Below are 10,653 nucleotides of genomic sequence, written 5' to 3'. Positions count from 1 at the left end.
AGTTATGGAATGACAGCTTGCAGTTGAAGTGAAGAATACAACCTTGGAAGTTAGACTGCTTGGTTTTGCACAGAGCTTCCACCATTTACTAGCTGTATGTCCTTGGGTGAGTTACTCAACCTGTCTCTGCTTCACTTTTTACCTCCACAAAATGAGGTGTGAGGACAACTTCCGATAATACATATGCCTGGCATAGAGTACGTGACCCAATAATGTTAGGTGGTTACAAATGTTACAATTTGCTTGAACAACAGGAAAGTGCTTTACTTACTATTTCAGGTTTATATAAAGTATACAACTCAGGAACAGCTAAATGGGAGAGAAGTACAGGGCAAGGTATGTGGAAAGGGACGCACAGTTTCTGTGCCCTCTCTGGACATACTAAACTTCCTAGTACCTCAATATGTTCATCAACACAGAAACTCTCCAAACCTTGTTGTCTAGGGTTTTTAGTGGAAGCATGACTGACTAAATCATTGGACATTGGATTATGTCATCTCCGATATCACCCATGGGGATGGAGTAGGGGAAGTGCTGAAATTGTCACCCTCTAATCACTCTAATAACATGGTTAATTTCTCTGGTAACCACAGCTCATCCTCCAAAGTCACCTCATTAGCATAACTCAGGTATGGTTGAAATGAACTTATGAATAACACAAAATGCTCCTTTACCTCCATTATCGAGGATATTCAAAGGGTTTTCGGTACTCTGTGCCAGGAACCAGGATACAAGATGGTTTATTGTATTACATCACACAGGGGTTCTCTGTAGTGCTGTGGGAAGGTTCTACTCCCTTCTCCCAGCAGAAGCTATGAAATTTTCATTTAATATTTTTCTACAGGCTAGGATCTTTCTTCTTCAGCTGTCTCCCACACATTTCTTGGGATCACTTTCCTTCCTCTGCCAGACTAACTATTGTCACTACCAACACCTCCTCAGAGGCTTCACCTGGACTCTCATCAGGGCTACTCCAAGTCTTGGCTCACCCAGAATACTCAGATCCATCTGAGCACCTTCCCTGGGGGCTCTCAGCTGGACACTCAGAGTCACTGGGTTCCGAGGGTTGGGAGGTAGGAGCATTCTGCCTCGATGCAAGCATGAGGAGGTGAATTATCTGTGTAGAATTTAAAAATCGTAATAAAACGAAGTCAGTCTGATTCTTACCACCTTATAACAACGCTAACAGTGCTAGCGATATAATAACCCTCACACAAAAATCTTTGTCAAAGTTCTAAACAATTGCTAAAAAGTAACACTTTTTCACACTTATGCACTAAAAAATATTTTATGCTACATGGGAGTTAATTTGAAGAATTATCAGTTACTTAGTTGAATTCTTAATAAGAATTTATGATCTTTCAAGTTCACTTCAGGTGCATTTTGTGACTCCAACCCTTGCAGTAGAACACAGCCCTGCTTTTAAAGCAGTAAATTTAAAATAAACGATCTTAGTTGTATGAGACTTGATTTTTCTGGTTTATCTTTTTCTACTGATGTAAAGTTTCAGATGAGGTCAATCAGACACAAAAATATCTGCAAAGGGCCAAAATAAGCCTTGACCAACATACAATAAAACATTTAAAATTGTTCCTTGAACACCAGCCCACAGAAATTCTTAAGAAAGTCACTAACCATGCAACAAAATGTTAAAAAATTGACATTAAAAAAATCCAATGTTGAATACTGCCAGATGACAACAGATGATCGTCTTATATGGCAAGGGAGAGAGGGGGTAAACGACAATGTTTGATGCTGTACATTTTCACCAAGTGGGCATTACTTCTTAAGCAATGGATCAAGTAACATCAGTGTCAATGTTCATTGTCTCCAACTTTTGCAGAAGATCTTCACAAGTTTCACCAACAGAAATTTATGATGAATTTTCAATTGTGGAGATTACTGAATGCTGCAAGAATCAATCCCAAGGAACCAAGGCATGGTAGTGTAATTTCTGGAATTTATTGTGAACTGTGATTTGTATAAATCTCTGCGAGTATATCCCTGTTTAAGACTTTTCTTAATTATTTGTTATCTGTTGCTTCAAATGAGAGAAACTTTTCAAAACTAACAAGTCTTCCCTGATTACCTATCAGTGAAGACAGGGGGACCGATCTAAGTACCCTATCTACTGAACATGAAGATGAGCGTATTACTTTCCTAGGGCTACTGTGACAAAGTGCCAGAAACAGGGCAGCTTAAAAGAAATTTATTGTCTCATAGTTCCAATGTGCCGGCTGGGTCATACATTCTTTGAAAGATCTAACGAAGAATCAGTTCCTTGCCTTTCTCTTAGCTTCCAACGGTTGCCAGAAATCCCTGATGATCCTTGGCTTGCAACTGCATGACCCCATCTCTGCCTTCTTGATCACATGGCGTTCTCCCTGTGTGTCTGTCTTCACATGGTTGTCTGCACTCTGAGTGTCTGTCTCTCCACTTGAGTTCTTTTATAAGGACACCAGTCATTTGGATTAGATGCCCACCTACTCCAGTACGACCTCATCTTAACTAAGTGTATCTGCAATGACCCTATTTCCAAATGTGGCCATATTCTGAGGTACTGGATGGAGGTGAGGTGGAGGAGGTGGCGGTTGGGTTACCCCCCTTCTTTGGAGGGGGGTAAACGACAATTCAACCTACAAGAAGGAGGAATTTTGACAAATTCTTGGCAAATTTGCCGACACTAAGGCTCCGAAACTGAAACTACAATGTTATTGTATGTTACTTTAACACATAAATGTGTAAGTATGTTTTCTCCCTCTAAACAAAATACTGACGTAATTTTAAAATATTAATCCATCAGTTATATTTGAATGCTGTATTTTTTTATTTAATTGGGATGATCATATGTACTTAACTCAGGAAAAGAAATTTTTCACTATCTGCGCTTTTCTGAACACTGCTGTTATCTGTTTCATTTCACCATTATTACCGACAATAATTTTGTCAAAATGACGCCCTCTACTTTTGTCAGACCCGCCGGACCTCCACAGCTCAGGGCCATGTGCAGCCACCAGCCTATAGGAGCGCGACCCCTCCAGGCGCCTTTTTCCTCAGATACTCACTTTCCCAGCAGGCTCCGCAGCGAAGCTTCCCCTCACCCTACAGGACACCAGACGACAGACGCACCTCAAGAGGATCCCGACAGCAGGTTCATCCCACACTAGGGGGCGCCCGGTTCCCTGGCCCGACCGGCAGCGCTCCGGGTGCCTGAAGCCCGCCCAGCTCGCCTCCTCTGAACAGGTCAACACCCTTTCTCCGCCCTCCCGCGGTGGCCAACGAGGCAGGCTCTGCTGCTCATGCGCAAACACGTCCACCACGCATTTAGGTACGGCGCATGCGTCCTCTCAAATCCGCCTCTCCGCGCCGTGTCCCCTGGCGTTTCCAGTTCCGGCCTCACGGGGGCGGGGAGAAGCAGGTAACATGCGGCTGTCACTCGCCGCCGCCGTCTCCCATGGCCGCGTATTCCGCCGCCGGGGCCTTGGTCCCGAGTCCCGCATCTACTTGTTGCGGAACTTGCTTACGGGACTAGTGCGACACGAACGCATAGAGGCGTCATGGGCGCGCGTGGACGAGATGAGGGGTTACGCTGAGAAGGTGAGAGGAGGGGTCACGCAAAGTGGGTGAGGGGCGCAAAGTGGGTGAGGGGCGCAAAGTGGGTGAGGGGCACGACGCTGGTCGCAGCACGGGTCTGGCTGAGGGGGCGGAGCCCGGCAGGACTTGGGGAAGGAGTGGGACCGCCCCCGGACGCCCTGCCTTAAGTCTGAATCCCCCACTAGCCAGATGGGTGCCCACTCCTCCGGCCTGTCAAATGGGAGACTGTTTAGGGCTCCGGGGTTAGGAGTGGTTTGAATTAGAGCGAAGCTTTGCTAGTGCAATGAATGGGTTGCAGTCCAGCATTAGAGGAGTAAGATGGGCGCCTCGTTTCTTGCTCGGGTTGGATCAGTGATGTTATGTCCTCACAGCTCATCGACTGTGGGAAGCTGGGAGAACCAACGAATGAGACATGCTCATGGCTGACTTCTGGCTCACCATGAGTGCATACTATCTGCCATCCAAATTTCATCCTTTCCTCCTGGAGTGGGAGGAAGTTGTTAAGAGAAAGGGAGACAAGGCAGAATTAAGCCAAGGCACTCACTTGTAGACAAATGTTGTGAAATACACTAGAAACAAATGTCTTAACTTGGTTGGGTTTTATGTGAATGTGAATCTGCACATCTGCCTGTAACTGACCCCACCAAAGTAACTGTTACTTTGGGTCTACCACACTAGAGGGTGGGGGAGGGGTGTGTGAGTGTGAGTGTGCGTGTGTGTTCGGACGCAACTTTTGGGAGTGCTGGAAGCTAAGTGTCTCTGCATTGGTGCCTGACTCTACTCTCTTCTGAATAATTCTCTTCTAGGAGAAAGACTTGATCCCAAAGCTGTTTCAAGTACTGGCCCCTCGGTACCAAGGTCAGAATGGGGGCTACACGAGAATGCTGCAGATCCCAAATCGGAATAAGCAGGATCGGGCCAAGATGGCAGTGATCGAGTATAAAGGGAACTGCCTCCCACCTCTGCCCCTGCCTCGCAGAGACAGCAGCCTTACACTCCTAAACCAGCTACTTCAGGGGCTGCGGCAAGACCAGGAAGCAAGCATCCGCAAGTCCCACACGGCTCCAACACCAGGGATTTAACTGGACCCAAAGGGTGTGTGGCCCTCATCAGTGCCCACAATCATAGGCCTTTGGAGCTCTTTTAATCGCTAAGAAGAAGAGCTAGAGTTGTGAAACGGACCATCTTAATGGAGCCCAGAACCTTCTGGGGAGCGAGATAACCCTCCTTTTGCACAATAGATAAAATTCCTTCTATGAATATATGTAAACTGATCTGTTTTTTTCTCCCCTTGGGATTTCTAACAAAGAGAATTATCCAAGTGCTCAGTCTCCGTGGGATAGTAAATTCACAGTGTATGTTTCTGACTCTTAGATCTGGATTTTGTTTGCTTAGAAGTTTTGTTTTTCTTAATGCCAGTTTATATGGGCATGAATCCTGTAATTCCAAAATGGCCCCCAAAGTTGACTGCGTTTTGACATCTAGCATAGAGACTGAGCCCCTCGGATTTCTTAGAGAAACATTACTTCCTAACAGGAGTTGGAGAGTGAATAACCTAGAAGTGAACCTTCCATAATAACCTGGTACCCTAAGCACCTTCAAGGAACTCGACAACCATTCTGTTTCTAAGCTGGATGACATTTTACCCTCATGTGCTCCCCTCCAGCCCTGAATGAGGAGAGGACCTGAGAACTCAGATGTACTACCATCCTGGCCAAGGGAGTAGAAGCATTCAGCAGAGGATTTTAGACTCCAAAATCAGCTGCTTCCTGTTGGGGTGGGGAGAAGAATGAAGGACAGGCTTGAAGTAGGAGGAGGATTAGGAAGTTAAACCTGGGAATTTCCTGGAAATTGTTTATTGTTGTCAAATCTGGGCCTCTCTGGGAACTCAGAAAAGGGAAATCTGGCTTCAGAATGGCCAGAGGATATGAAAAGTAGGAAGCCAAACGGGGCCCAGCCAGGCTGCCCATCCCTCAAGGCTCAGAGGCTTGACTAGTGTGGTAGTCGTGGGAAGACTTGGTGCTGTCATCCCAGCTGAAATATTTGATAGCAGGGCCTGACTGTTCGCATATCCCTAATAGGGTGGGAAGAAGAGCTTTTATCGTAGGCTAGACCTTCAGATTGTATTGGGCCCACCAAACCCATCCATTGTCTGAGGTAATAAGGGTGAAGGTGGAGAGGTCACTGGTCTAGCAGATAGAGACTAGCTTCAGTGACAGGTATTCTGGTACTATTTCACTGCAGCTGCTCTAGTCTGATAGTACTCCCAACAGGGTTTTCCATCTCTCCCCCTGCTCCAGTTTGTCACATTATTACCAGAAAGCTCTTTCTGACATTACATCGTGAGTAGACACTCAAAGCACTTATTGAATAAACCTACAACTCTGAATGCCTCTCTCCAAAAAAATTCACCCCCTACCTGTCTTTACATGAACATTCACCTCAGCTAAATAACTTGAAGCACTTTCCTTAAACTTAAAACCACATCTTTAAGTACTGGTAACAGGTGGGTCATGGCTGACTCTCATAAGTTTTCCTCCTGGCCCCAGGAATATACCCATCTTTGGAGCTTTCAGCAGTTCCCTGAATGCTTATTAAGCATCTGCTAGTACCCAGCATCAATTTAGGCACTAAGGGATATAATCTTTATCAAAGTGTTTGCCGTATGTTGAAGCCCTGGGAGAGATAGTAGGGATACAGAGATGAGAAGAAACTCTCCCTTCAAGGAACTCACAATCTAATGGCCCACTCCCAATGCGACAGTGGCTCAAGGGACACTTTAATATTTTGGCACCCCCTTTAATAATGTGGCCAAGTAAGAGTATATGAATCCTAGAACTAACTTAAGGCTCAGGGATAACATGGGAAATAACACTACCGGTTTTCCTAATCTGGCCTGTAAATGGTAACTTTTCCCCTTAGTTGTTGGAATATGCCCTCAAGTCCATCTGGGCACCTCGTTAACAAATTGCAAACCCCTAAGAGAAGGGCCTAGATGCACTGGAATTCCCTCGCTACTTTCAGAGCTTTTCTGTCTTCAGATTCAGTTCTTTACTGCAAGGTTGACAGTTATGCCCACTCCTTTTAAAAAATAACATGAACTCTAGCCTCAACAGATCAGTGACACAATATAAGCCCAATATTCAGAGGAGACACAACTACAAAAGCCAGGGACTCAACTGCAGGCAAATTAACAAGTCATGTTGAGTTTATTACCATGTTTCTGAAATCTGCAGTCACCTCTCTCCCTAGTCTGAAATTTAAGACGTCTCTATCCTCTGCAACGGCCTCCTAATTTGCTGGCCTCCAGACTATAGCCAGAGTAATAGAAATCTGACATTTAAATTCTCTGTGTGGTGATCTCCAGTGGCACCATCTTTCCTGAAAGAAGAGTCCAGATTCCTTACCGTGACTCCCCTTAATGACTACACATCTTCTCACTACTCCAGCTCCTTCCCTTGCCTCTAATTTTATGCTCCAGAAGCCTGGACGTCCTTATTTTGACTGTTTCCCTTTGCACAGCCCCGTTACTACCTTTTGTTGATGCAGCCTCTTACCACCGGGAAAGCCCTACTTCCCTTTTTGCCTACCTAACTTGTACACAAACTTTTGACATCTCCTGGGTGGCTCCTCTGACCATCCACACACCTAAATTCATTACTTTGTGAATGTGGGACTACTGCAACGTCTCCATAATCCACTGAATTTATCACATTGTATTACAGTTCCCTGCAGTGGATTGGTTCCCACACATCCATCCCAGATTAAAGGAGTTAGTATTTCCATCCCCTTGCAATTGATGTTGATGGTTCAGTGATGGACAGGCCTAAACTAATTTAATTGAGGCAGTGAGAATCCAGACTCTGCTGGACAAGAAAAGTAAGTTAGCGTGTTGTTCTGAGTGCCATGGGGAACTGGCTTTAGGCTGAAGATGACACCGAATAGCAGGTCAGAACCATTAAAAGGAACTACATAGTAATATTTAGTGGTTATTCCCATGTGAGCCTGGGTTTTCTGTTAATAGCTACAAAAAATAATTTGATATATTATTAATTTGTACTGTACCTTTAGTGTTTCTCAAAAAATGTTTACTGTGACCCATTGATCAAAAAACATTTTACCTCAGAACACAATATTCAGATACATCTATAATTGAAACTAAAGCATTACAAAACATTTACCTTTACAAATATGAGTGTTATGCGGGGCGGCCTGCGGGGTCTCTGGTCCCGCTCCCCTCACAAGAACGCAGGATATGGTGAGGCCAAAAAGGAACACCCACGGAGCCATAGATAGAGGAGTCATACCACTACAGTCTCGTTGGCGGCTGGGTTGGAGACACAGGAAGCAGGAGCCACATGATCTGTAATCCACACTGCCACACTACATGCTTGCCAGCCACCATCTTCTTGCTAGCCCCCATTTTCTGCTAGCAGTAGCCACGGCAGTTATATTAGTGGCCAATGGCTCACTGATTACAGCTGATGGCTAACTAGCCACAGCTGATGGCCATGCAATCACAGTTGATGGCCATTTACTACCTGAGCCACCACCTGTCTATGTGAGACCGAGAGCCTGGAAACTGCTCTCTGGGGTTCTGTCCCCACATTCAACCCCTACAGGGTCTTGCTTCATAACGTACGCGATAAGCATCTTCCGCGAGGGGCCCTGTGCGAGGAGCCTGGAGGTGAATGCAATATCCTGGACACCACCAGTCTCTCTGGGCACAGCCAGGGTTTCTGAGGGCACCACCAGTGCTTCTGGGCACAGCCAGACTTCCTGGGCTTCTTAGGGTACCACCAGTCTTCCCGGACACAGCCAGGGTTTCTCAGGGCACCACCAGTGCTTCTAGGCACAGCCAGACTTACTGGGCTTCTTAGGGTACCACCAGTCTCCCTGGGCACAATCAGGGCCTCTCAGGGCATTGCCACTCACTCTGGGCACAGACAGGCTTCCTGGACTCAGCCAGGGCTCTCAGGGCACTGCCACTCTCTCTGGGCACAGCCAGACTTCCTGGACTCAGCCAGGGCTCTCAGGGCACTGCCACAACTCTGGGCACAGCCAGACTTCCTGGACTCAGCCAGAGCCACTCAGGGCACCGCCAGGGTTTCTCACATTTTCTCGACGGTGGCCGGTCGAGACACAAAAGCAAACATCCGCCAGTTCCACTAAATGCTGGCATGTTCCCAAACAGTCAAGCTGTCCATTAAATTAGGGATAGAAGGCAATTCCCCATAGTCCATAGTCATTCGCCAGGGCTGTCCTGGGGGTGAGGGACGACCTTGACCTCACCCTCATCTCCCATGGAGGACTCAGCAAGCGTTTCCTCCTGGGACTACAAGTCCTGCATCCGGGCTGCCTCAGCAAGCACTTCCCAGCCCACAGGGCTGCAAAGACCTTTGCTTTCTCCGGCCCATGCTGATTGGAGAACCGCCCACATCTTCCCACCCCTCCATGGGAGTCCAGCTCTCCAGCAGCTGCTCCTCCTGGTCTTCTTGAGACTGAGTGTTCATACTTCATACACACAAATTGCTCCACCGTCCTTGGAGAGCTTTGGCCAGCACCGTACCCTGCTCGTTGCACCATTTGTCATGCGGGGCGGCCTGCAGGGTCTCTGGTCCCGCTCCCCACATAAGAACGCAGGATATGGTGAGGCCAAAAAGGAACACACACAGAGCCATAGATAGGGGAGTCTTTTCACTACAGTCTCATTGGCGGCTGGATTGGAGACACAGGAAGCAGGAGCCACGCTATCTGCAATCCACACTCCGCCACACTACGCGCTTGCCAGCCACCATCTTCTTGCTAGCCCCCATTTACTGCTAGCATAGCCACAGCAGTTATATTAGTGGCCAATGGCTCACTGGTTACAGCTGACGGCCAACTAGCTACAGCTGATGGCCATGCAATCACAATTGATGGCCATTTACCACCTGAGCCAGCACCTTTCTATGTGAGGCCAAGAGCCTGGAAACTGCTCTCTGGGGCTCTGTCCCCACAATGAGGCACACTAATATTGTATACTCTAGTTTCTAGTTCACTTTTTTTAAATGTTGGTCCCAATTCACTAAATTGATTTTATATCTCACTAATGGATTACAACCTACTCTAAAAACTGCTGATCTCAACCAGCATTAATTATTGTAATTCACCATTGACTGTGCAGGTAAAATCCAGACTTGTATCATGACACAAAGCCTTCTTTGACCTGGTCTCAGCTACGTCTCAGTATCATCTCCTACCATGATCTGCTTCCAGCCTTCATAGGACACTACTTGTTATTTTCTGAATATATCATACCTTTGTGTATGATGTTGCGTCTACTATAATGCTTGCTGTTTTAAGATACCTCCTACTTGTCATTCAAAATCTGCTCAGAAGTCAGTTTTTGAGGCCTTCTCCGAACTCTGCCCTCCAAATGGGGCTATGTCCCTTCCTATGTGCAGTTACAGTCCTCAGGACAGATACCTTCCTTTCAAAGCATTCATCACACTAAACTACAACTGCCAGTCTACATGACTGATTTCCTTCACTCAACTGAGCTCCTGAAGCCAGGAAATGGGACTCATTCTTCTGGATACCTCTGTTCTTACCAAAGGACTTCATCATAATAGGTGCTCACTGTATGTTTATTAAATGAGGAGTAAATTACATGTTGTCCATGACATATTCAGCTCTCTGGCTGAGCTTTACAGAACAATAACATGGTACCGTGTGCAGGAACAGTGCTAAGCTACACTGCTGAGTGTACAGGGCTAAAGACATGGGCTTCTTCCTCTCCAGGCACTTACGTGCTCATAATGACTGTCAAAAGTGTAAGCGTGGATCTAATTTATTTTCCACACATTTCATATACCCATTTCCTGAGATCTTTCCCACTAACTTACAGACAAAAAATACCTATCCATTTTCCAAGACTTAGCCAAAAGCTAAAGTAAGCTAAAATTATGGGTCTTTTGTGAAGTATTCACTGAATTCCCAAGCAAAGCGAGGCACTTTCAGTGATCCAATTTCACCCTTCACTGTAGCAAAGTCACAATTACAGTGAACTCCTTGAAG

At 46.2% G+C, this 10,653-nt stretch overlaps 1 protein-coding gene across 1 annotated transcript; it reads left to right on the top strand.

Moving 5' to 3' along the window:
* The first annotated feature begins 2,564 nt into the window (after positions 1 to 2,564).
* On the top strand, positions 2,565 to 4,858 carry LOC148755853 (large ribosomal subunit protein bL17m-like). The gene is made up of 3 exons (XM_088789886.1): positions 2,565 to 2,570; positions 3,058 to 3,597; positions 4,401 to 4,858. Exons 1-3 carry the CDS (start codon positions 2,565 to 2,567, stop codon positions 4,674 to 4,676), a joined length of 822 nt encoding a protein of 273 aa, XP_088646012.1. The 3' UTR covers positions 4,677 to 4,858.
* Positions 4,859 to 10,653: the final 5,795 nt, after the last annotated feature.

The sequence above is a fragment of the Rhinolophus sinicus genome, chromosome 14 (genome assembly GCF_057876585.1).
Source record: "Rhinolophus sinicus isolate RSI-liver-muscle chromosome 14, RSI-T2T, whole genome shotgun sequence".
Classification (NCBI taxonomy): domain Eukaryota; kingdom Metazoa; phylum Chordata; class Mammalia; order Chiroptera; family Rhinolophidae; genus Rhinolophus; species Rhinolophus sinicus.
This window is presented reverse-complemented; position numbering and strand designations above follow the sequence as displayed.